The sequence below is a fragment of the Typopeltis vanoorti genome, chromosome 3 (genome assembly GCF_054136105.1).
Source record: "Typopeltis vanoorti isolate ZY-2024b chromosome 3, IOZ_Tvanoo_1.0, whole genome shotgun sequence".
Taxonomy (NCBI): Eukaryota; Metazoa; Arthropoda; class Arachnida; order Uropygi; family Thelyphonidae; genus Typopeltis; species Typopeltis vanoorti.
Genome location: NC_143551.1, coordinates 94,732,181 through 94,759,759, shown reverse-complemented (window position 1 = coordinate 94,759,759; position 27,579 = coordinate 94,732,181). Strand labels below are relative to the sequence as shown.

General features: G+C 34.8%; 2 protein-coding genes and 1 pseudogene across 2 annotated transcripts; all 3 read right to left on the bottom strand.

The window, feature by feature from the left end:
• Positions 1–780: 780 nt before the first annotated feature.
• LOC150108395 (dnaJ homolog subfamily B member 9-like) lies at positions 781–27,535 on the bottom strand. The gene is made up of 4 exons (XM_090415816.1): positions 27,379–27,535; positions 10,991–11,263; positions 7,689–8,090; positions 781–3,101 (listed from the first exon to the last, which is right to left on the bottom strand). Exons 2-4 carry the CDS (start codon positions 11,199–11,201, stop codon positions 3,031–3,033), a joined length of 684 nt encoding a protein of 227 aa, XP_090271942.1. The 5' UTR covers positions 11,202–11,263; positions 27,379–27,535; the 3' UTR covers positions 781–3,030.
• On the bottom strand, positions 19,609–20,016 carry LOC150108397 (general transcription factor II-I repeat domain-containing protein 2-like). The gene has a single exon (XM_090390458.1). It carries the CDS (start codon positions 20,014–20,016, stop codon positions 19,609–19,611), a length of 408 nt encoding a protein of 135 aa, XP_090246584.1.
• Positions 20,774–22,310, bottom strand: LOC150108396 (large ribosomal subunit protein uL18 pseudogene; annotated as a pseudogene).
• Positions 27,536–27,579: the final 44 nt, after the last annotated feature.

Sequence of the window (27,579 nt, the reverse complement as noted above, 5' to 3'; positions counted from 1 at the left end):
TCGACAACAAAAAGATACAACAGGTGGTGCCACTAGTTTCTTCTATTTCCGAAAAGTTCGGTTTCTTTTTGGACAGAGGGTATATATAATGCAAAACAGCAACTTCTACAACCTGATTCTAATTTTCAAAATCAACCATTCTTCAGAGAGGGATGCTAATTCTTACAATCTTATTTCTTGGAAAAAAAGCTATCTTCCAATGTTCCTTGGCATAAATAAAACACAGCCTTCTCAGCATCTAGCAATAACCATACAAATTTGAAATCCATTAAATACTGTTTTCATTAATGAGGTGGTTCCTTCAAAAGCTCTGTAAAAATACTTTATTCAGCAAAGCAGAATTAGATTGATCATTAATCAATCACCAATTCACACATTGTTTTTGCTGTTTACATTTTCTACAAAAACTTCCATGGTCACTGTTTAGAATTAGCAGTTGCCATCCTTTCACAACACCCTCCCCTTCATCTTTCAACTTACAAAAAAGTGCTTTCATATACTCATATTGCTGTCTTTTGAGCTTCTTGCATTTCCTATATAGCATTTGGCTCTAAAGACTCAAAAAACTAACAAGTCTCCTGCCCCAAATTTTCTTCATAATATTCAGATCTTAGAGGTTTAACTTTTAATACAAGATTATAAAGTGGTTTAAAAGAATTTAGAGGTAGTTGACTGGGAATATGTTTTTGGGTCAGAACTCAGTCCCAGGAATACATTGTAAAACAAATTTAAGTGAAAACCAAATTAGTTGCAATACAAAAAGCAAGTTAGTATTATAAAAAAAAAACATTTATTGCATTTAACTTTTTTGCACAGGGTCTGGTTATACCAAGAAATAGTTCAAAAAATAGTTCTTTACATATATAATATACATTAAAATTCAAAAATAAATTACCCTACTGTATACAAACATCTCTGCAATAAAAATTATTTTTTTTACTACACAAAAAAACAACTTAAAAACTGATTAAGTAGGAAAACCGGTTTAAACAGGATTAACTATGGAGAAAACTTGTTTATGAATTAGTTTGTCACTTTTAATTACACTTGCAATTAAATATTAGTCTTCAAATTAAAACTTGAAGTTTCAAAGCATGTTTGTTTTACAGATGGATAGGACAAAACTATTAGAATCCTAAATGTTATCCATTTATAAACATCTCCATAACTAAAGAGTCGTTCAGTGAAACGGAACATAAAATGATATTAAAGCAAAGCAGATGCCAACAGTTTTTCAATTGTTGGAAAGAAGCTAGTTCTTAAATTTAAGCAAACAAGCAACTTCATAAAACACTTAATGAAAGTATAAGATAACCAAAGCGAAATTTTGCAGAATGACAATGACCAATAGTTGCAGATTTCTTCGCTTTGTTCGGTTGTTAAAATGCTTTCACCATATTATCATGAATCTATATACTATAGTTAAAGACTGTGTAATATACTTGCAGAAATCCAAAAGGAATAGCTTATATGTGCTAGTTTGCAACAAATTTTCTTCAGTATAGTTATAATGCTATGGGACCATAGCCAGGAAATGAGCAACTTCACTAACAGCTTTTGCTATAGCAAATGACTACTACAGGGTGATTTTTCTTCTTTTTAATCTCATGCAGTGCAAGTTGTAATAGTTTTAGAGTTCAAAATGAGACAGAAATGCCATGTAAAAAGCTCAGAAGGGACATAGAATTTACTAAGGAAAGCTGCTGCAAATCTTATTTAGCTAATAAGTGTAGAATTTTTTTAAAAATAAATTTAAAACTAGATTAACTGTTATGTCATATCAACAAGGAAGAAGATATGGTAATGCTGCCAAATGAAAATGATATACAAATATCATTAATGAAAATGATATATCATTTTCATTAATGATATACAAATACTAGGAACTAGAACTTGACAATGCTGTCATTACTTTACTAGTCATGTCAAAATGAGAACACTGTAGCAGCTTATTTTTTTTTAAAAAAAGTTAAATAAACTTAAGGGGAGGGAAAATAGATTTGTAACTTTTTCTCTCATAACCAAATTTTCTAATGTTCTCAATATTTTCATTACATAGACAAATGCACAACTACATTTTCTTGAAGTGTATAATTTAAGTGCATTACTGGTCTAGTAGCAGAATATGAAAAGAATGAAAAAGCTAGAAGCAAATCCATTTTAAAGTACTATTAATGAAGGAACAAGGATTTAGGAAAGCTATTCATAATCAAGGTATGAAAAACAAGTATAGTTATGATCCTCAGGTTATTTCCAATTTATGAGACAGATGGGCAGCAATGTTAACACACATTATTTCCTCTCAATAGTTAAAACAGAAAAGGTTGAGAAGACCATCTTTAAAGTTAAACCAAATGAGCTATGTCAGAAGTGCATATTAATACATTATATGACGATTAATGAATTTCAAATGCTACAAATCTGCAAAATTTCTTGAATACGTTGCAGAAATGATAACATGCAATCACTTTAACAATAACAAGATGCTATTGTACGAGTAGCATTAATATTCTGATTTCAAAAAGATTTATATTACAATAGACAAAAAAAAAAAGTACAAATTTGGCACATTGCAGAAAAAAAAAAAAAAAGCCATTTCAATGCTACTTAAAAAATGTAAAAGTTTATACAAAAACCATTTTGTATGTAGGAGAAAGGTTATGAACTGAGTATAGGTCAATTTTCCTGGCAACTGTTAATCGGCTTTCCAGAATTCTGTTCTAGGAAGTGTATGGCAAGACCATAAAACATTAATAGATGAAAAGAAAATAACATGCATCACTGTTTTTGCAATAAATATCTGGTTTTATAATTTTAGTTCATCAGTAGAGATATGGTCAAAATGTGTTATTTACACTGAAAAACTAATTGCAATCAACTTCCACACCAATTAAGCAAGTCAGAAATAAGGCACAAAACTAGTCCATTTGTAAACTTGCAGTATACTACAGATCTGTAACATCCATAGCTTCATCAAGAGATGTGGATAAGTCAATTTCAGTCTTTGACTAGAATCTAAGGATACAAAAATCAAGAACATTGTGTATATGTTGTAACCATATTTCCAATACGCTGTGTTACAGTTCGGCAATGGCTTCCACCTGTTTAAAAAGAAAAAAAATTGATAAGGACATTTTTAGGATCTAATAATACAGACAAAATGGTTGTAGTTTACATTAAAGTAAAACTTATGTTGCATGTTCATCATGAAGGTATTTTCTTGATCATAAATTAGTATAATAATAATATTTGGTTGCAGATCAAGTGTTAATAATAAAATTGATCAACACTTATCTGCAATCAAATATTATTATTATATTAGGTTGCATGTTGTTTTCATCATGCTTCATCACTAGGTTGATAGATTAAAATATGTTTTTGAAATCTATTCTGGCAATGTATTATGCACCTAAATATTTCTATTGACAATATCCATTAAATGCAGGCCAGAACTAAGCTAAACTTTAAAACTAGAATAATCAGATGTTATGAAACAACAAAAATCCTGATCCAATAATTCAAACACTGTTAATAAAATACAAAAATCATGTCAAAACTAAAGTAAAGAAACAATTAGACAATCAGAGAAAAAAAAAAAAAAAAAGACATATTTCATAATGAACACAGACAATGTTTTGTCTTAATCTTGCCATTAAAGGGTCCAAAATTTTACACAACTGGAAATTTCAATTTTTACCCTGCTGCATGATTTCTTTCTACAATCTGTGTGTATGCAGATTGGCCAGAGTATACTTGCAAAAAATACAATTAGTGGATGGCATTGTTTATAGATTAATAGTGGCATAGTGTGTAGAAATAGTGTAGATGTGTAGAAGGGAGGGCCTTCCTGCAACAAGTCCTCTGAATCCTTGGGAGGGTCTCAAGAAAATAATTTTTTGCCACTATGAATGGAATCTTACTTGCTGAAGAACCCTCTGCCATCATTTCACAGCTGGACCTTAGGACTAGTGCTCAACAAGGTAGGTCACAGCACTATGGCATCTAGCATTATGGCTAAATAGACTACAGAGCTGTTCGCACTTAACTGTACATGTACACTCTGAAAATGTTCAGAATTTGACTAAATATTGTTTTTCACAAGATGTGTTTACATTCATAGTAATTCAAAATAATTACCAATTACTGGGAGAAATTCATAAAAATTCAGCTGAGCAGTGGTATAATTTTATATAAAATTCAACAGGTACATTTAAAATGTGTGAATAGAATACAGACTCATTTTTGGCTTGTGTTATTAGAAAATATTTTGTTAAATAGTCCAACTGAATTTGAAAGGATCTGCTTTTTTTTTTTTTTTTAAAAAAACAGATCCTATCCTAAATAACAAGCAGACACCACGGAATAACAGTTCAAACCATTTTGTCAATCAAAAATGATCCAGTTGAACCACATGAATGCATTTTTATAGACATCCTAAATCCCATACATTAAAACTTCAGACAGCTAGAATTCCTGGACTGTCATTCCTAAATGGTCACTTTTTAAGCTTCTGAACCAAACTGGCATAGTTAAAGATCACAAAAAGAGATTTTAATCTAGAAGTAAACAGTAATTTTTGTAAGTTAATTGTTTTTGTGTGGCTCACACTACAAAAAAGTGTATGTTGCATTATATCTATCTGTGTATATATTAGTAATCATAGTACATTAGAAGAATCATAGAAGCCCCTTCTATGGACCTATTAGGGCCACAGAAGGGGTTAAGGATCCCCCCCCCCCATTCGAGCAAGGTTTACACCAGGTTTCTGAGCTTGTTGCAGTAGCTGACTTCACTGTTCGCCCTAGTTCCCTGACAAAAATAACAGAGGCCTTGTTTAATCTGACAATACCCATCAGCATGAAATCTCATCATATTGTACCACCATATGCATTTATGGTGAGGTAAGAGGGAGAGAATTTAGTCAGCTAAGTGTCAAAATTGCCAGCATATCCTTGTTTGTTCAGTACCTAAGGATAAAATGGAATGCACCACATGAAGGTGAGGATTAAACATTATGTGAGAAGCCTAAGTTCATTCTCTGCATTCCAGAATTGCAATGTGGAGGTATCCTCCAGTTATTTGGCTTTGACACTTATGCAACCCATTTTCCAAATCATTATCAAACCTCAATGTTTGATAATGATTTGGGAAAAAAAAAAAGACTCAATGCAGGGAGGTTCTACTGTTACACAATTTTTCATAAACATGCCTTAAATATATTCTACTGTTTCTGCACTCTCAATGCATTCCACTCACCACCCTCTGTACAAAAAACCTGCTTTCATCCCCTCCTTATACAGCTTCCAGGGATGACCTCTTATTCTCCCTGCCTTCACCCATTGTATATAAAATCTCCTCATATTAATATGGTAATAACCCCCTTAACAGCTTATATGTCTTAAGAATACAACTCCTCCTCCTTTCCACCAATTTCTGCAAATTGCATTTTCTCAATTGTCTCTGGACCTTTTCTAATACATTATCTTTATGAAAAGAAGGTGACCAAATCTGCAAACAATAATCCATGTGGCCTGATCAACGCATTATATAATGGAACCAACCATAAGCATCCTTACAAGTCAGTGCTCTGTATCAATCCCATTATCTGCTCTGCTGACTTCACAATTTTAGGTCTTTGTACACATCACTCCAAGATTTCTCATCTCTTATACCTCTTCCAAGATATTTCCACTGATTGTGTACTCTACATCCCATCTTTGCTTCCCAAATTTCGAACCTTGTGCTATGAATTGACAACCCAACTCATTTAACTAGTGTATTCAAGTCCTAATTCAAAGCTTCAGTATCTGCTCTACTCCCGATAGTTCAACTTGGCATCATCTGCAAATCACTATTCAGACATATTCCAATATCATTTTATTTATATTGAAATTAAACAGCAGCAGATGCAAAACAGATTCTTGGGGATACACTATTAGTAACTTCCTCTTCTGGGATATTGCTTCTCTATAGACAACTCACCGATACCTCTCAGAAAGTGAATCTCCAATCCAATTTAATTATCAGTTTGTTGTCATGTGGCAATATATCAAAGCCCTTTGCAAAATCTAAATATACTACTGTATATGCATCTGTCACCTTAGAATAAGCAAGCAGATTGCTAAGATATGATATTCCTTTAACAAATCCATGCCAACATCAAAGAATATTTTTCTGTTGTCAACCCAATTCTGAATCTTAGCCCTAACTAATCTCTTTAGTACTTTAATGACAACTGCAGACAGATTAGCCTATAATTCAAACGTCTTAGTTTTATCGCCTCCCTTATGAATCTGAACAATTTTGCCCTCTTTCCACTCCTTTGGGACTTAGCCCAGTACAAGGCTCATGTTAAGAGGATATATACAAACTTAAAACACTTACTCAAACTTCCTAAAACACTTACTCAAAATGTGCAGCAAAATATCCTACATCCTTATTAACAACTTTACTCAAATACCTTCCTCACTAAACAGTTCTTCCTCTCCATTACATTCAAGGTCTGCATGATGTCACATTCAGAAGAATGAAATACTTTTATAAATTGCTTATCACAATATCTCAACTATATCTTTAAGACAAATTTTAATATTTCATAATATAAAAACAACTCAAAACTACATTATATAAACTAAAATAAAAATGTCAAAATAAATTACTTATAGCAAAACACAACAATTCTGTATGCAATCAAGCAAGACAAGGGGATGCTTTTACCCTATTTGTTGTTATGACCAGGTAACAGGAATTTTCTAAGTAAAGCAAAACAGAATATTTCTACACCACTCCTAGTTTTTATGAAACTTATGATGGTATGTTTCACAAAGAACTATCCCAATGGTATCAGTACTTCGAGTCACTTTCTTCTGACAGTTCACCATTATTTTCTCTCTTCAGGACATTTAAAAGATGAATTGTTGCAGTTAGTTCTTCAAAAAACAAGGATGACAAATGCTCTTCATTATTTGATACAGTTTATGAGGAGAAAAAAAAATGCTTCAACATTATTCTGGAGTACACAGTGCTCATTTACTCACTCAAGATGGTTGGAGGATTGATACCACAAGTTTCAGCAAGATTTTTACATAATCTTCAGGACCACAAAGAACTAAACTACTAAGAAAGAAAGGTTGAGATTTTTTGAAAGTTTGACTTTAATATTTGCAAAAAAATCTTTTCTATATCCCACTTTAAAGCTCTGGTATTTGCAGCAAGATAGATGAGTATACAAACAACTAGGCATTGTTCCTCTCATACCTAAAAACTGCAAAAGGCTGTCAATTAATCCAAAGTTCCTTAATTCAGAAGATTCCAGAAATGCTCTATTTTCAGGCTTTCTTTGTTTTTAAATGGCAATTCATAGGGTTAGTAATTAAATGCAAAATTCATGCTCATGGGTGTTTCACTTCCATAGACTTTTTGCTGATATGCGCAAAAGTACTCTTTATATATGCAAAAAACCTTTATTAATAGTGGTGTGTAATATTATAAAAAGCAGTAACAAAAACAGATCCAGTTGCTGAAAAAGTGGGGTCTTAAACTGCTATGGACTAAACAGTAGAATGATTATAATCTGATTTTGAAATATAGTAAATGTTAAAGTATAAAAAGCACACTAAGTGCAAAATGATACTATATTTTATTTTCAAGAGACAGGCAGCAATTCAATGAGGAAAGTTTCTACTTACCTGAGTAACTATACCTTTCCTGAGACCGATACTGTTGTCCATGAACATGATTTTGCTTGAAATGAGATGCAAAAAATGAGCTCTCTCCAGGAAATGGATCAAATCCCCCAAAACCTGCAAAATTACCCTCTTCTGAACTTCTGTCAGAAAAGAGATCATCAAAATTGAAGAATCCTCCTCCATTGCTACCAAATGAGAATTTGTAACCTTGGTTTTCATGATTATGCCCTTGATGTCCTTGTTGATTGCCTGAATGAAATGAATGTGCATCGTCGAAGTGGCGGAAAAAATCTTCAAAATTGAAGTGAAATCCATTAGTACTTTCACTGCCATTTTCAAAAGCACCTTCTCCAAATTTGTCATATTTTTTCCTCTTCTCAGGGCTCGACAGCACTTCATATGCTAGAAGGTAAAAAAAAAAAAAAAATTTGTGGTGCAAGGAACTATTATGCATTGTTAAAAAGAATGCACAAGAAAGTAGTGTTAAGAATATGTATTGAACAATTTGTATAGTCCTACATGCAGACAGCACAAAAGGAAGACATCCGAAGTGTATCCAGAAATGGAAGTGCATTCTGGATTGCATATAGAAAAGTTTACATGTTGATGGTTATGAATAATTACCAATACCTAAGAACCATGGAAAAAACACTAGAAGCAAAACAATTTAATTGAATTTGCTGTTTTTTTTTTTTTTACCTATTTAGTCTACAAGAGCAGAAATTCCAACTATTGTGATATAGGACTCAATTACCATTTTGAAAATAATTCAAATATAGGAATGACATCTTAACAAAGCACCCTCCATGGGACATAACAGTAAAGTTAATTTGAAGATGTTTGTGATAGCACAATTTTAGAATGATTGTCTTCCAGATCTTTGGCAATTAACACAGCCATAATTTAAAGTTAGGGAAATGTATTGTAGCTGATGCCAATACTAAAGAATGGTCTTTTGGACCTGTGGCAACTTCACATTTAGCACAGATGTCTTCTGTCTAATCCTGTGTGAAAGAATATCTAAAGCATGGTCTGAGAGTCCTGACTCACCACACAATGATCATGGATGTAATTCTTGCAAGAGGCTGAGGATGATCTTTAGAAAGGATAGAAGCAGCTAGCTGAATTGTGTGGTAAAAAGAGTTGAACTTTTATCTGAATAAATAAAGTTCTCTACAAATATGGTCTCTTGATTTAGAAGTAAACAGCAATAAAATGCCACTTTAAAACTAATTACATACCATTTTGCAGAGCAAATTTTTTCTCTCTCTTCAATAAATGAAAAGACATGAAAAACATATGCTCCAAAGTAAATGATTGCATAAACAAATTATGCAAATGGAAGTTATTCAGATGGCTAACACCTGTATCTTTTGCATCATGGCAACTCTCATCTCATGATCCTGTTCGATCTATTACAATAAGCTGTATATAATGAATTAAATCACTTTTTTTGGGGGGGGGGGACTATCATGCAATTAAACTTTATGGTCTGTATTTCACCAAAAGTGTACATCAGTGTAGAACCAAAAGTAATTCAAAGACAATACAAAAAATACAATAGCTAATCTATAACAACAAGTGCCATACACAAGAAAGATCACAAACAGATGATTAATCGCAGCCGTTGTATTTTGTCTCTTTGAATTACTTATTGGTTCCACACATGATGTACTGTTGGTCTCAGTACCAAATATTAGGTTGCTAATTTTCAATAAAATTTGTGTCTAAAGTGTTTCACTCTAGATTAAAATATGATTAGAAAACTAATATTTTTAAATGTTAAAGTATTAACTAGCAACCTAACCAAGAGCAAAATAGCAGCAGAGAAATAAAAACAAAACAAGGATATCAATGACAAAAAAGGTGGTACTGCTATTTCTTTAAAACTGAAAAGCTTAAAAAAAAAAAGTTATCTAAACACTTGTCAATGGGTTGTATTAACTAACCACATTAAAAAGAAAATTAAGAGGTGCTCAAGTTTACTCACTTCAGTATCAGACACCATTAGCATTGAATAGCTATTAACATCCTAAAATACAATTTTCCAAACATAATGTGCAGGTTGAAGGCAACGGTCTTAATTATCAGCTAGCCTAGAACTATCACTCAAGCTGATAGGTCGTTCTCCACCTATTAAAAAAAAACTTTCTGAACAAGATGTTGTTTAAGCACATTCACTGTCACTCATTTTTGACAGAATGTCTCCATGCCATTCAAAATGACCTTGCTGCAGTGACTACACATTCACATGATTTGATCATTCAGGCCAGGTCTTACACCACTCAGAAGCAGCAGTGGCACTGATTGTTAAGAATCGAATTTGTGTAAAAAGAACAAAACTACTGAATTACCTGCTTCCCCCCTCACCACAGACAAATGTCTTCCTTAGTCAATGATAGCTATTCTTTTACAGGAATTTATGCACAATAATCTCTCTCTTTTTTTTGCCCACAATATACCAGGAACGTGTTGGTATATATAATCTGGGTCTAAAATGGGTACATTTTAGATGCATAACTGACATCTTGTAACTATCCCTTCCTATAGCCATAGGAAATTTGACTACAGAAAGCAGATAGTGGCAATTCTATATAATTAAGCTGTCTTCTGAGAAGAGAGCTTATTTATGTGTTTCCCAACTTTAAATCCAAAGTTTGGCTTATGTTAAAACATTATTTATTTAGATACCACAGACAGCAAATTTTAAGCCTTTTTTAATCACCTGAACAAGCACATACAGTTTCACCACCGAATTTAAAACTAGCACACACACAAAAAAAAACGTGCTCAGGACGTGAATGGATGCATCTCTGATTCTTCATTTTAGCACGATTTTTTGTAAATATGAATGCAAATACAAAAATGTAAAACAAAATCAGTTGCTTGTAAGCTACATGTAATATATACATTGGAGCATGTCAGAAATATATTACCTCTTGGTAGCGTTACTATTGAGAGGAAAAACTCAATAAACTGTACCAACACCAATAAAACTTTGCTCTGATGTAGCTCTAAACCTCGAATTACAAATTATCAGCAAGACATTTATAAATCATAACTTCAAAAACCTCAATACACCCCACTCCCAAATTAAGGAACAGTTAGTTCTGAGTTGGAAGCTTTGTTTAACAAGAAGTTTTTTGCAATTTTATATACTAGTTGAGTTTATAAAAAAAAAGGCAGAACAAGCTTTCTAAACACTCAATACTGAAATATTACAATTCATATAAATCATGCAACTACATACAAATAAAAATTCAAATATCAAAAATTAATATATTTTAAGGACTATAACATACCTTGTGCTATTTCTTGAAATCTTTCTTCAGCATCTTTGCCTTTATATTTATCTGGATGATATTTTATGGCCAATTTCCTAAAAGCTTTTTTAATTTCTTTGTCTGTTGCATTACTATTTAATCCAAGAATACTATAATAGTCTTTTTCAATTTTTCCAAGTACAGCAGTTATTACAACAATCATATAAACATTAAGCTTAAAGATATCCATGTTTGATTAGTTGTGTTGATTGAAAGTCAGCAGATTCCAAAATACTCCAAGTGCTCTATAACCTGAGGGAAACAGATGTGTGAAAAATAAAGTTAATTTAAAAGACAAGCAAAAAACAGCAATTTGATAACTAACTTAGCTATCACCTGTTCACTGTTGCACAGTCATTTCTATGCACATATATCTTTCAATGTCTTGAGAATGGAGACATGGATTAATTTTAAAGGTGAGAACAAAAGAAATGTAATGAACAAAAAGGAAAGCTGGAAACAGTTGCAAAAAAAAAAAGGAACTTATTTAAACATTTGTTTAAGTACAAAAGATATGCAATGAGGAAATTATTTCAAAAAATAAAAAAAACGCTAGCTAATCTATAAGAATTTGTTTCAGTAATGTATTCAAGTGCAACACACTGAATGCAAGCTGCACTGAATACTTTGTCAACTTCATGACTTATTTAAAAAAAAAAAAAAAACAGTATTAACAACAGCAAACAATTTTATCAAAAAAAAGTTTTATTAACTGCTTATATTTCCCTGAATTTCAAATCAGTATCATCGGAGCACATACACTTGTACATGCGACAATGAGCAACTCTCACATTACAGCTATGTGGGAGTTGCTCTCAAGATGACATCAAATTTCATCATCATCAAATTCCTGCAATGTACCCTCAAGGGGTGTACAGGATATGACAGTACTACATGAAAAAATTACATCATTACTAACTTCCTATCTACAATTTTCCTCCAAATCAGTCTGTTACTTGTCAAGACTCCAACATTATCAGATCTTATATTTCTATCGTCTAAGGCACTTTGTATCGTATCAATCCACCTATATCTTGGTCTTCCTCTGGGTCGTTTTCCTGCCAACCTCGCAGAGAACACTTGTTTTGCTAATCTTTCCTCTCCCATTCTATTTAAGTGACCATACCACCTGAGATTAGCTCTGCTAACGCATTCCTGGATGCCGACAATGTTAAGTTCTTTCCTAATATCCTCATTTTTAATATGATATTGTCATTGATGCCATCTGTTCACGCCTCTAATCTTTCTCAGGACTCTCATATCCGCGGTCTCCAGTCTTTGGTCAAGTGTTTTACTTCTGACCCAGCTCTCAGATCCATAAGTTAAAACTGGTTTGAACACTGTCTTGTATACAGCAAATTTAGTGTTCCGACTAATTTCCCTCTTATTCCATATGAATTTATTCAGTTGACTTCCCACCATACCAGCTTTGCTGATTCTGTTGTCTATTTCTATATTTAATTTACCATCTTCAGTAAAAATCGTGCCTAAGTAGCTGAAATGTTTTACTTGTTCCACAGGTTCTCCATTCACAACACAGTTGACATTTTCAATGATTCTGCCTATTTTCATTGCCTTTGTCTTTTTATTGCTGACCTTCATACCATATCTATTACAACAGCAACTGAATTTAGTCAGAGAATCTAGCAGACTTGTAGCAGATTTATTTAGACGTATAACATCATCCGCATAAAGCAAAGAGCTGACATTAACATCTCCAATTTTGATATCAGGTTTAATACCACTTTCCTTCATAATGTGATCCATATAGATAATGAATAACAGAGGGGATAATGTACATCCTTGTGTCACACCAGATTTAACATTAAACCATCTTCCTGTACTTCCTTCAATTCTAACTGCTGACTTACAACTCAAAGACTAAGTATTGCTTGATATAATTCCCCATTGACACCATATAACTGCAGCGTATTGAATAACTTCTCTCTTGGCACCTTGTCATATGCCTTTTCCAAATCGACAAAACTTAAATACAGATCTTTGTTATATTCCCATGCTTTCTCGACTATTTGTCGTAAAGTGAAGATCTGATCCTGACAGCCTCTATTTGGCCTGAATCCAGCTTGTTCTTCACCAAGCTCTTCTTCCACAATTCTTCTCAACCGTTTCTCAAGTATACTTGCATAGATCTTGCCAGCAATACTCAGTAGGGAAATACCTCTGTAATTCTCACATTCAGTTTTATTTCCCTTTTTATATATGGGTACTATGAGAGCTCTACTCCAATCATCGGGAATTCGTCCCTCTGCCCAGGCTTTCTGAACTATGCAGTGCAGCCACTGTAAGACTCTTATACCACCATACTTCAGCATTTCTGGTCGAATATCATCTACTCCTGCTGCCTTTCCACATTTCAAGCCTTTGATGGCTTTTTCTACTTCAAGTATGGATATGTATTCCTGACTGCATGCCTGGTCAGTGTTTTTTATCACTGTGCTGTCATCACTGCTTGTTTCATTTAGCAGTTTTTCAAAGTAATTACTCCATACTTCAAGGATATCTTTTTCTATCGTTTTCATGTCACCTTTATCATCTCTAACTCCTTTTACAGCACTCTTTCCTCCATTCCTAAGCTTCTTCAACAACCTCCAGAATATTTTGTCACCTTGATATTTATTTTCTATATTCTTGCCAAAGTCCTCCCATGACTTTTGTTTAGCTAGTTTTACACACTGTTTAGCTTTCTTACATTTGTCTCTGTATTCTGTAAGTGACAAAGCTGACTTATTTGCCAGGAACTTTTGATATGCTTTCTTCTTTTCCTTCACTGCCTCTTTAACTTCCTGTGTCCACCAGGGAGTTCTGATTTTTTAATCCTTGCACACAACTTCACCACATGCCTCTCTGGCAGAATCAATCAATGTTTTCTTCAGAGTTTGCTACTGAATCTCCAAGGTTTGATTCCTGTTCTTAAACTCTTTCATTTTCTTTTCAATAATCTTTCTGTATTTTAGTCTAAAGTTCACATCTGAGAGCTGCTCAACTTTTATTCGCTTTAAAACTTTCTTACATGTTATTCTTTTCAATATGAAAGTCAATTTTATCCTGCTCAACACTAAATAGTGATCACTTCCAATTTCAAGTCTCAAATTTCTGGTAAATTAATGCAACCATATTTGTTCAGGTTAGGAGAATTCTTCAAAGCCATTGCCGAATCAAAAAATAATCTTTCAGATCTGTAAGACTCCTAAATAGCATATTTGTTTTCCTCCATCTAATCCTGTGTAAAGGAGTGTCCAAAGTGTGGTCTGCAAGTCCTGACTTGCCATTGTAATAGCAGTGAATGTATTTTTTATTTTATGTTCTTCCAGGTGGATGTTAACTGATCTTCCTGTTTGCCCATAGTAGGCCAAATCAGTCACAGAGAACTTCATACACTCCAGGGTGAAGGTTTATCCTTAGGCAAGTGAGGTTTGAAAGTGATGAGAAGGCCATGTTTCATCAGTACTTTGGCTATCTTTTCTGATGTACCCCTGACATAGGAACACAACATGACCATCTCTATTCCCTGTGTATTAGGGGAGGGAGGATCAATGGGGCTATGTAGTATTTTATACATTTTGTAGGAATTGTAGCTGTTGGCCAAGAACGTATGGTGCAGATATTTGAGTTCTGTGGTGAGAACTGTATCGTTAGAACAAATGGCTCTGTGTGCAAGTGTTTTTAAAATGCCATATTGTTGGACTGGATGATGATGCGATTGTTTATGTAGGTATCTTCCTGTGTGTGTTGGCTTTCTGTAAATGGAAAAAAAGATAATAATCCATCTGAAAGGTGGGTGACTAAAGTGTCAAGAAAAAAAAGGTAAACAGTTATTAGATTCTTTTTCTACTGTGAAGTGGATTTTGGGGGTATTGGCTGTTTTAGGTAGGTGACAAAACGCATCCAAAACATCTTGTTCATGGGGCCAAATGGCAAACACATCATCTAGCGTAACCACACTAGTGGCTTGTATGTAGCTGTGGCAAGTGTTTTGTTTGTTTTCAAAGTGTTCCATGTAAAAGTTTGCTAAAGGGGGGGGGACCCATAGTGTGGTTACTATGGGTTCCCACTAATGTGGTTACGGTACGTAGATGATGTGTTTGCCATTTGGCCCATGGACAAGACACTTTGGATGAATTTGTCACCTACCTAAAACAGCCAATATCCCAAAATCCACTTCACAGTAGGAAAAAAATCTACTAACTGTTTACCATTTGACACATTAATCACCTGCCTTTCAGATGGATCACTATCTTTTTCCATTTACAGAAAGCCAACACATACACACAATCATCCAGTCCAACAGTATGGCATTTTAAAAGCACTTAAAACAAATGGCTCTGTGTCTAACGATTGAGCTCTGACCACAAAATTCAAAATATCTGCACCATACGTTCTTCGCCAACGGCTACAATTCCTACAAAATAGATAAAATACTATATGGCCCCATTACTCCTCCCTACCCTAATACACAGGAACACAACATGACCATCTCTATTCCCTGTCAGAGTACATCAGAAAAGATAGCCAAAGTACTGATGAAAATGGCCTTTGCACCACTTTCAAACTTCATGTCAAACTAGCAACTCAGATCCACTTGCCTAAGGATGAACTTCACCCTTTAGCACACTCAGAAGTGTATGAAGTTCCCTGTGACTTGGCCTGCTATGGGCAAACAGCAAGATCAGTTAACTGCTTGGAAGAACATAAAAATACATTTGCTACTATTACTATGGCAAGTCAGGACTGGCAGATCATGCTTTGGACACTCCTTCACACAGGATTACATGGAAGAAAAATGTGGTATTTGGGAATTGTTACAGACCCGAAAGATTATTTTTTGAGTCAGCAATAGCTTTGAAGAATTCTCTTAACCTGAACAAATATGGTTGCATTAATTTGGGAGACTCATCTTAACAGCCACTACCACATAGCTGTAATGCTTTTTTTTTTTTTTTACAACATTAGAGGGTGCCAAAATAGGACTTCAGATCTTTTGTCCATTACAATTGTATTGTTTTGTAAAATTCGATGTAGCTTAAAAAATACCAAAGCACTTTACATCGATTTTACAGAGATCAAGTCTCATGAGAAATGTAAATAATCTTATTTGTTTCTATGTATATTTTGCTAAATATTAATGTAGTTAACCCTATGGAAAGTGACTGTAGTTACTGTTTTAACGTCAAAAACAAAGGCAATGTACACTATATACAAAGTTCCGATGGCAATAGGAACTTTGTATATAGCTATGTGCAAGAACACAAGAAAGTTGTTTACAGTTGTGTATGAGAAAGTTCTTTGCAAGCTCTGCGCATAACACCTTTAAAGTTAGTATCTAAGAGTATGCTAGGTTCAAACAAATTTCCACTGACTGGCAAGATAAAAAAAGAGGAAGGAATACACGGAGGAGAACAAAAAGCAGATCGAACTTAAAAGAAGATGAGTCATGCCGAATTCTTAGAGGTTTACAACCCTTGGCGCAAGGTGCCGAGAAGGCGAAAATAAAAGAGGACTGAGCCAAACATCAGTGAGCAGTCTCCAACAGAGAAAGAGGACAGGCAGTTGGAACCAGAGCAGTCGGCGGCAGAGAAAAGAGGAGAGGCAAGGCCCCAGTTACTAAGCAGGAAAGCCCAGGTCCAGTTGCCAACAGAGGAGAGCCGAGATCCAGTCGGCAGCAGTTACAGTCATCGGCAATTAGTAGCAGAAGTTCCTGAAGTAGGATCCAGAGGAGAATTTGCCCGTATGCTGAAACCTCTTGCATGTGCTATTCGAGTACCGCAGATTGCAGTCCAAAAGCCCGCCAATATCCTGACGTGATACCACTGAAGCAAGACAATCCTGAAGGAAGCTTAAGATCTGAGAAGAAAGAAATGCCAGAAAGACATTAGTGCAAGACTCTTGACTGAATGTGGACACCTCTGTAAGCTCCATCCTTTTTTACATTTTCTCTTACAATCTAGGAGATATGTTATATCTCCTAGATTGTAAGAGAGTCAATTGACATGTTACTGATATCAAATTTTTAAAAATAACTTAGCAGAGAGTTAGCTAACCTCTTTGCAAGTAAACTAGAAGTTTAATAAGTTGAATTTGTAAGCAGAGAGTAAATAAGTTTGAATTAAAGAGATTATTTAGTGTTGAAATAAAAGGGTTCTAATTTTATGCTAAAGATTTTAAAGATGGGTAGAGAAAGCAATCTCCCTGTCGTTTGATTCATGTACATCATATTAATGTAAATAAATTAATTATTTGTTAAAAGAGTGCTGCCTGATCCTTTATTTTACAATGCACTGTTTCTAAAAATAATCGGATTTGTGAGCAGGAAACAACTAAGGCATTAAAAGCACAGTTTAATTACTTAAGAACCACGACTGTTTATGTAAATCTTGTTGAAGGAATTTATGCTAGTAAGAGAGATCTACCAGACGTTTTATTGAGTCTTATGTAGAATATTGATATATTGGATGGCGCAGTCTAACAAATAAATTTTCCAGTGCTCATAGGCATACGACTAGTAAATACGGAAGGTGGATAAACATATATTGCAGTGGAGTAAGCGAGAAAGGTTACGAGAGGAAAAGCACACACTGCTAATTAGTAATAAAGAATAAAAGAAGATATTACAATAATGAAGCAGACAGAAATTGCTACAGTTTCACTTACTGTTACGTGTACAAGTGTGTTGTGCTCTGATGATGCCGATTTGAAATTCAGCAAAATATAAGCAGTTAATGAAACATCTTTTGATAAAGTTGTTAATACTATTAAAAACCTAAGCTTATCTGTTACTTTGTCAACTTGTTGAGGAATAATCTATTTGCACCCTCATCTGGCCTCACTGCTAAAGATCTATTTTCAAATTGCAAAATCATTTTCTAAGATTTGTTACTGTCATTGGACCTTTTCTCCTATCCTTCAAATGCCGGAATTCTCAAAGTGCAGCATTAGAGTTATTGTGTTATTGATAGTAAAGCTTGACTACCAATGCATGTTCCGGTAAAGGGGGAGATCCACAGAACTTCAGTGTTATCAGAATGACACAAATCCATTAGGCTTCTTTATATCCCCCAACTCTTCAGTAAAAACTGCAAATTGTCCACTGGTGGCAGAATTTTGTACTTTTTTTTTTCTTCTGTAAATCAAAACCCTATGTTCCAGAATGTACTTACATTCAAGTTTGGTTGAATTTCATCCAATACTTTGTTTTTGCTGGAAGGCCCTGAACACCTCCTCTTTAATTATTATTTGCTTGCACAATATGCCCACAGTACATTAATATTTGTTTAGTGATCATTGCCTCCCGGGAGCATTCTGTCTTTATATTCTAAAACCTTATTATGTGATGCCTCCAGGGAGTCCAAAGACTCAGAGGAGGGTATCTACTCTGCAACTCTTCACCACTCAATCCACCAACTATAACGAACCGCAAATACCATCATCTACACCAGTGGTCTCCAAACTTTTCGCCGTGAGGGCAACATTGGGTACTCTGGCACTGTTCAGCGGGCTGTAGTAAAAAAAACTCTAGAACTAGATATGAGTTTTATTGAAAGCAGATAAAAACTGACTACAGAGTATGTGAGATTAAATTATCGTATATTAATGACAACGAACACTATCAGCGAATTCTCATATTTTTATCACAAATTATAATAAAACCATTAATGTGAAGTTTAATTCATAGTTTAGGTTTCAGGTTTTAGCACTTCAAATTTTGAAGTGCTAATTACAAGTAGCGATTTCAAATGTTCATCAGATAAATTTGCCCTGTATTTTGATTTGATATATTTCATTCGGGAAAAAGCTTGTTCGCAAAGATACTTTGTCCCCCCCCCCCCCAAAAAAAAGAGATAAATTTACAAGCAAATTTCTTCAAATTTGGGAACTGCTCTGAGTTCAAAAATTTATAAAAATCGATCAAGTTTCCTTCCTTGTATTTATCTTTAATATGTTCATTTGCCTGAAGTTCAATAATTTCCATTTGAAGTTGACTTGGGATATCAGTAACAACACAGTCAAACGGATTTTGAAACAATCTTATTTCCCTAGCATTGGCGTCCAAATCAGCAAATCGCTTCTAAAATCCTTGTTTAAGATCTGAAATAACTAAATTTGCGAACGAGACAGGAAATTCTGCTTCACCCTTCTTATGCAATTCTGCACAGTATGGCATATGAGCAAAGTTACAATTTTTCACCTGGCCTTCCAGAAGTATCAACTTTGCTCTGAATGCCTTGATATGAGATAATAAATCACAAACTAAGTTATTTTCACCCTGCAACTTTAAATTCAAATTGTTCATGTGGTTCACCAGATCTACAAAAAATGCCAATTTCCAAACCCACTCTGTATCTGATAAAAGTGGTTCATAATGGTTTTTCTCGGTAAGAAACATATCAATTTCATTCCTGAGATGAAAGAAGTGTGAAAGAACCTTTACAGCTAAGCCAGCAAACTGCAGTATAATATGTCAAGTCAACATACTCAGAATCACATTCCTCGAGAAAAGACCTAAATTGGCGATGATTAAGTGCATGAGAGAGAGAATGAAATTTACCATAGAAATAACAGGTTTCAAAACACAGCTCATATCAACGTATTTTCCACAAAGCGATTGTTGGTGGATAACACAGTGAAGAAAAATTTGTTTTGGATATTTTTGCATCCTCAAGCTTTTGTGATTTGCCCAACAACCCCATTTTTATACCAGACATGTTTTTTCCTCCATCAACTGTCACGCACTGCAGCCGATTCCAGTCCAAATTATATTCTGTTAATGTTTTTTGAATTTCTTTGAAGATATCTTCTCTTGTTGTAGTACCATGCATGCTGCAAAGTGATGCTAATTCCTGCATGACATTAAGTTCATCGTCAATGCCATGTAAAAATACTACGAGTTGTGAGGTATTACAAACATCTGTTGATTCATCCAGTGTGAGAGAATACCGACTAAAACATTGTGTTTTGCCTACAACCTGCTGGATAATGTTATTTCCCATATTTTTGACCCAACGAGCAATAGCATTTGGCAAAAGATTTATTTTAAAAATATTAAGTTTTTCTGGGCATAACTAGGTCACTGCTTCCATCATACATTCTTTGTATAATATTGCCATCGATGAATGGTTTTCCTTTTTTAGCACATACACATTTGTCAATGAATACAGATCGGGAAATTGTTTTTATTTAGTTTTTTGCTCGTTAGTTAATTTTAACCGTGTTTTTATCGACTTTTTTTTAAGTGTTCTTATTTCGTGCAACATATATTTTTTTTTTGTTGATAAAAAAGTTTATTCGGCTGTAACGTTTTTATTTCGTTTTGAATTCTTTAAAATTTTTTTTTCTTCGTTAGTCCATTTTAACCGACCTTTTACATTTAGAAATACCGTAACTTGGATTATGGTTACTTTTTGCTATTCGGGAATATATTTTGAACAGAATTTTAATTAATGCATTTGAAATCTATCAACACCCCGTGTTTTTGCGAATTCTTATTGAAAATTAGTCCAATTAGCAGGCCGGATAAAATCATATCGCGGGCCGTAGTTTGGAGACCCCGATCTACACCAATGGCATCTACTGTCCACCACCACTAGTATATTTCACAATCACAGATGTCCATGTCCACGGCGTGATTTGAACCCGCAGCCTTTTTGCTGGAAAGCAGATATGGTAACCGCTCGGCCAACCAGGCCTGAAAAAAAAAAAAAAAAAAAAAAAAACCCTGCCTCTTACAACTATCTTCATCCATTAACATTAAGCAACATGCTGCCCAAAAATATGCTTCTTATGAAGATCAGCATTAAATTCTTTGCTCTCTCACTGTCATATCCAGGAAAGTTTGTTGCGGTATGAAATGTCAATTTCACCATCTACTGCTCCCTTCATTGCCCCAAGGACATGTGCCTCTAGTAATTGTACTAGTCAGCCTACACCAAGGTAGCATCAAATAGCAACTGACTGACCATCAATATTCTCCACATCATAATCTTCTCCAGTTACTTCTTCTGCTCCTTTATATATTTCATCCATTCCAAATTTCTTCAGTAGCCTTCTTGCTATAAGTAATCTATTACAGTAAGCAGCAGCATAGTTAGTCAACCCAACCTTTATGCCAAACTGAGGAAGCTCATGTGAATAAGCAGCACACACACACAATCATATCTCCTTCAATTCAGGCAAATGCTATCTGGCATATGATATCCCGGGTGGTGAAAACGCACAATCATGCGAGATTTGGGAGTATTGTATTTGTTCTTGGCTTGAACTACAAGATGTACTCGTGCATAGTAATCAGTTTTACCCTCTCTTCTTCTCAAGTTTAACTTTAAAATCTCTTGAAGTATGCTTTATTCTTCACAACTTTAACAAACCTCAATAATAACATAGGATTTTTATCCCTTTAATATCTATTAACTTGCCAGAAAACTAGCTGTTTGGCTTTTCATTTTAATCACAAACCTCATTTCTTTTATTTCTTGTACGTATATGCCAGGTAGCTAAGTTTACAGGCAACTGTGAACTTAGCTACCTGGTCATTAGTTACTCTTGCAGTCCATGGAATTTTTAGGTCTCTTCCATGCCCATAATACAAATGAATTATATATTAACAGAACAAAAATTATTTTCAGTGTTTCTTTTCCTTCTTCAAACAATAAAATTTATTATATGTTAACGTGAGAAATTGCAGAATGACAGACAAAAAAAAAAAGGATATCATGGAAACATGCAAGTTACTTCAAGGGTTTTATAGAACTGAAGCAAGGGAAATGTTTCTGAACTTGGCTAAAGGATGCAGAACAAGTGGTCATCCCTGGAGGTTGAGTAAAAGGCATAGTTAGTAGGGGGTGCAGGGATTAGATTTTCACTTGGAACATGGTGAATGTATGGAAGGGGGTTGTCAGTATCAGTTGAGTGCTTTGTTAATGGGTTCAGAGAGGCATGATAGATTGTGTAGATAGTTTGGGTCTCCCACAATGAGTCTTTCGACTCCATGGAGGTACCTGTACAATAATACTTACAGCTAATAAATGTTACTTTACTTTTTTTTTATTTATAGTGTCCTTAGCGTTTCTATATATAAAAAAACTTCTAGTAAAAACTTTTCTTGAATGTTTTTTCTATCCCTCACCTTTCTAATGCACTTATGTCCACACTCATCTAGACATAAGCAAAATAAGTTTCACATGTGAAATCTTCCTAACTAAATTACTCATATACAGAGAGCTAGACTTCACATTAAAAGTTTATTTTTCACTTGGTTAGACTATAATAAAGTGTTGTATTGTTACTGGGGTAAGGTGTTGTACCACCTTACCCCAGTCCTGAAGATACTTTCAGGTGCAAACTTTGTTTGCTCACACTTGGAAAAAGGATTAAACTAAATTTATTATTAGACTTCACATTAATCTTTGCCCATGCATAAACATAAGTGTTCAGTGCAAATATCAAAGTTATACAAACTGGAAGAAAAAAAACTGCCAGATTATTTAACTCTCTACAAAATGCAATAAATGTAGAATAATTGGAAAAGGACATTGCATCCTTTGACTGAAAAATCAAACAAAAAAAAATTCCAATTTTCCTAGAGTTTGATTCATGTTGTTATAAGAGAATTTTTATATGATTTTTTTTTTTTTTTTTTTTTTTTTTTATGACCAACAAGTTGAACGAGGAGTTACGGGCATCGACTGGAACACAAATATTCAGAACAGAGGCTCATAACATGGGTTTCCATGGTAGGATGGCAATATACAAGCATCGCACTACCCAAACCAACATGCAGCATTGTCTTCAGTGGTGCAAAGAGTGTTGAAGCTTGGAAAGCTGTATGGCATGATGAATCATGCTAAGCTAATGCTCTGCTGAGCAGATGGATTGGTGTGGAAGTGATTGTATGATCCTGTTTTTTTTTTTTTTTTTTGTTTTAGGTTTGGTAGTTTAGCCTCTGATCTCTGTTTATGGGGTCATGAATATTGAACTCTGAGGGGGGGGGGTATCTGAACATGCTGGACAATAAAATGCTCCCTATTTTGTGGCATTTCTATAGAAATGATGACTGTCTCTTTGAGCATGACAATGCCCCATGTCATAAGACTGCTGCTGTAACTGTTCTTTGTGGACATGAATGTCACCACACTTGAATGGCCTCCACAGTGCCCTGAGCTCAACCCTATTGAACATCTGCAGGATGAACTGAAGAATCAGGTGAGGTCAAGGGACATCTGCCCCCACAACAGTCCAAAACCTCATTGCATGCCTACAAGAAAAATAGTCCAAAATTTCCATTGATTGCTACTGTATGCTTGTGGAAAGCATTCCTATGGGATTGTTGCAGTCAAAGCAAAACTAGGTCTTACATTTCATTAAGGTGGGTGTCATGGCTGTTTGTTCCTCACACTATTGTGTCCACTGACTTCTTTCCAAGCAGTGTATGTTCCCATAGTTGAATCCCCAAAATAATTATTCAACCAACACTCGTGCTAATTTGTCATTGCATGTCATCTACATTCTCCTGTATACTCCCTGGATTACAGAAGTAGCTAATTGTATATTTAGTCCTGTTGGCATTCATTTCACACCAGATAACTATATTTTTAATCCCTGTCTATCCCCTGCATTCTATTCTCATGACCATGTCTCATTAATGCCAATAAAATGGTTGGCAAATTGTGTTAATCAACGACAAAAACTCTTCGACCTTATTTAAAATACTTTTGGCATTAGTATACCTAAGCTGCAATACCCTTTCATCCAACAACCTCCCTTACACATTGTGTTACTTAGCACACTAAAGTTAACCTGGGGTGCAAATTTTGCATAATGCGATAAGTTCTAGGGTGCCTGGACTCACGCTCACCTACAATTTTCCCCTAAATATTTTAGTTTCTCTGATTTGTACTTCTGAACTCGCAACGAACAGCACTGACTCTAGACTCTTGACACCAAATCCATTTAGATGAAAGCCATCCACCTTACATAAATCTTTCCTTCTATCAAACTCATGCCACAAATCCACACTATTTCTGCTGCACAATCTCCACAACGATTCATTTGTGATAATAGCTCTGTCTCAGATCACTTCTATCACACCATGGCAACAGACTCAATTTTTTACTTTCTTACTATTCTCTTTCAACATGCACTAGCAACTCATCTTCTCGCATAATGACTTATCAATGAATCATCATCATGAGAATTAGAGCTAGCTGAGGAATTAGATAAGTACCATATCAACATAATAGGGATGACTGAAACAAAAAAGACAAAAACTGGCGAGATCTTTCTGATCAATAAATACAAAATGTTATATTCAAGCAATGACAAACAAGGAAGAGGAGTAGCCATAATAATCAACCGTAAGTATGAGGCTGATCTTCTTGAATGGCAGGCAATTTCAAGCAGAGTGATGTGGGCAAATATCAGAATGGGGGAACTGGACAATGAGACTTATTTGTGCCACAGAAAGTTCTACTAAAGATAGAAGTGGAAGAATTTTTGTAAGGCTTTAGAGAAAGCAACTGACACAATGGAAAAAAAAAAAAAGAAAGAATTGGTCCTTGTTGGGAATTTAAATAAAGTATGGATATGATTGTCAGACATACAAAAATATTTTAGGAAAATCTGGAGAAAGGAGCAATGCTAATAACAATAATGGTAAATACCTGTTGGATTTCTGCTCAGGGCAAGGACTGGTTATTACTAATACAATGTTCCAACATAAAAAGTGCACAAATTCACATGGAGAGAAGAAGCAAGGAATAAGAAAAAAAAGTCTCATTGACTATGTTATTGTTGATAGTGATGTTTTCTCCCTGGTGCAGGACACCAGAGTGTACAGAGGATTTGAAATTGGAAGTGATCACTATTTAGTCTTGCGCAGGATAAAATTGAATTTCATATTGAAAAGAATAACATGTAAGAAAGTTTTAAAGCGAATAAAAGTTGAGCAGCTTTCAGATGTGAACTGTAGACTAAAATGCAGAAAGATTATTGAAAAGAAAATGAAAGAGTTTGAGAACAGGAATCAAACCTTGGAGATTCAGTGGCAAGCCCTGAAGAAAACTGATTGATTCAGCCAGAGAGGGGCATGGTGAGGTTGTCTGCAAGGATAGAAAAATCGGAGCTCCATGGTGGACACAGGAAGTTAAAAAGGCAGTGAAGGAAAAGAAGAAAGCATATCAAAAATTCCTGGCAAATAAATCAGCTTGTGCTCTTAGAGCATAAAGAGAAAAAATGTAAGAAAGCTAAAGACTGTAAAACTAGCTAAATAAAAAGTCATAGGAAGACCTTGGTAAGAGCATAGAAAATAACAGCAAGAAGGTGGCAAGATATTCTGGAGTATGAAGTAATTACTTCAAAAAAATTGCTAAATGAAACGAGCAGCGACAGCACAGTGGTAAAAAACTCTGACCATGCAATCATGAATACATATCCATATTTAAAGTAGAAAAAGCCATCAAAAGCCTGAAATGTGGAAAGGCAGCTGGAGTAGATGATATTCAACCAGAAATGCTCAAGTTTGGAGGTGTAAAAGTCTTACAGTGGCTGCACTGCATAGCTCAGAAGGCCTGGACAGAGGGACGAATTCCAAATGATTGGAGTAGAGCTCTCATAGTACCCATATATAAAAAAAGGGAAATAAAACTGAATGCGAGAATTACAGAGGCATTTCCCCTAATGAGTGTTCCTGGTAAGATTTATGCAAGTATACTTGAGAAACAGTCGAGAAGGATTGTGGAAGAAAAGCGAGGTGAAGAATAAGCTTGATTCAAACCAAACAGAGGTCATCAGGATCAGATTTTCACTTCACGACAAATAGTTGAGAAATCATAGGAATATAATAAAAAAGATCTGTATTTGAGTTTTGTAGATCTGGAAAAAAGCATATGACAAGGTGCCAAGAGAGAAGCTATCCAAAACGCTACAGTTATATACTATTGATGGGACATTATATCAAGCATTACTTGGTCTTTTTTTTTTGAGTTGTAAGTCAGCAGTTAGAATTGAAGTACAGGAAGATGGTTTAATGTTAAATCAGGCATCAGACAAGGATGTACATTATCCCCTCTGTTACTCATTATCTATATGGGTCACATTATGAAGGAAAGTGATCCATATAGATAATAGATCACATTATCTAGATCACTGATATCAGACAAGGATGTATATCATCTCCTCTGTTATTCATCATCTACATGGATCACATTATGAAGGAAAGTGGTATTAAACCTGATATCAAAATTGGAGATGTTAACGTCAGCTCTTTGCTTTATGCGGACGATGTTATAATTCTAAATAAATCTGCTACAAGTCTGACTAAATTGAATCCGCTCTCTAGCCAAAAGGCTGTGGGTTCAAATCCCACTGTGGGCATGGATGTTTGTGATGGTCCCTAGAAATACTAGTGGTGGGCGGTAGATGGCGTTGCAGTTGGTGGGTTTTGAGTGGTAGACAGTGCCGTAGAGCAGGTGCCCTCCCTCGATGAGTCCTTGGACTCTCTGGAAGTGTCACATAATAATAAACATGGTATGAAGGTCAGCAATAACAAGACAAAGACAATGAAAATAGCAAGAAGCATTGAAAATATCAACTGCATTGGGAATGGAGAACCTATAGAACTAGTAATACATTTCAGCTACTTAGGCAAGATTTTTAGTGAAGATGGTAAATTAAATATGGAAATAGACAACAGAATCAACACAGCTGGTATGGTAGGAAGTCAACTGAATAAGAGAGAAATTAGTCGGAACACTAAATTAGCTGTGTACAAGACAGTGTTCAAACCAGTTTTAACTTATGGATCTGAGAGCTGGGTCAGAAGTAAAACACTTGACCAAAAACTAGGGACTGCAGATATGAGAGTCCTGAGAAAGATTAGGGGCATGAGCAGATGGCATCAATGGCAATATCATATTAAAAAGGAGGATATTAGGAAAGAACTTGACATTGTCAGCATCCAGGAATGCGTTAGCAGAACTAATCTCACGTGGTATGGTCACTTAAACGGAATGGGCGAGAAAAGTTTAGCAAACAAATGTTCTCGGCCAGGTTGGCAGGAAAAAGACCAAGATATAGTTGGATTCATACGGTAAGAAGTGTCTTAGAAGATAGAAATATCAGATCTCATAATGTTGGAATTTTTACAGGTAACGGACTGATTTGGAGGAAAATTGTAGATAGGAAGTTAATAATGATGTAAATTTTTTCATGTAGTACTATCATATCCTGACACCCCTTGAGGGTACATGGCAGGAATTTGATGATGATATATAAGGTTGATTCCATTTGAAAAACTAATACCTTAAAATATACTCTAAAATAGCAATCTTATTGGTATTAAAATAATGAAAAAAAAATACCTGATAGAGTCGTCAAATATGACTAGAAGCGGTTATTATAACACAATAATTGTTGGAGTATACCTTATACAGCAATCAAACTTTAACGTATTATTGGAATCACGACTATGAATCAAAGCACCCCGTGCTAGATTCAGCACTCCGCATATGTACTGCATAAAAGTGGACTAAGACACGAAAACGAATGTGAATGGTTATTTC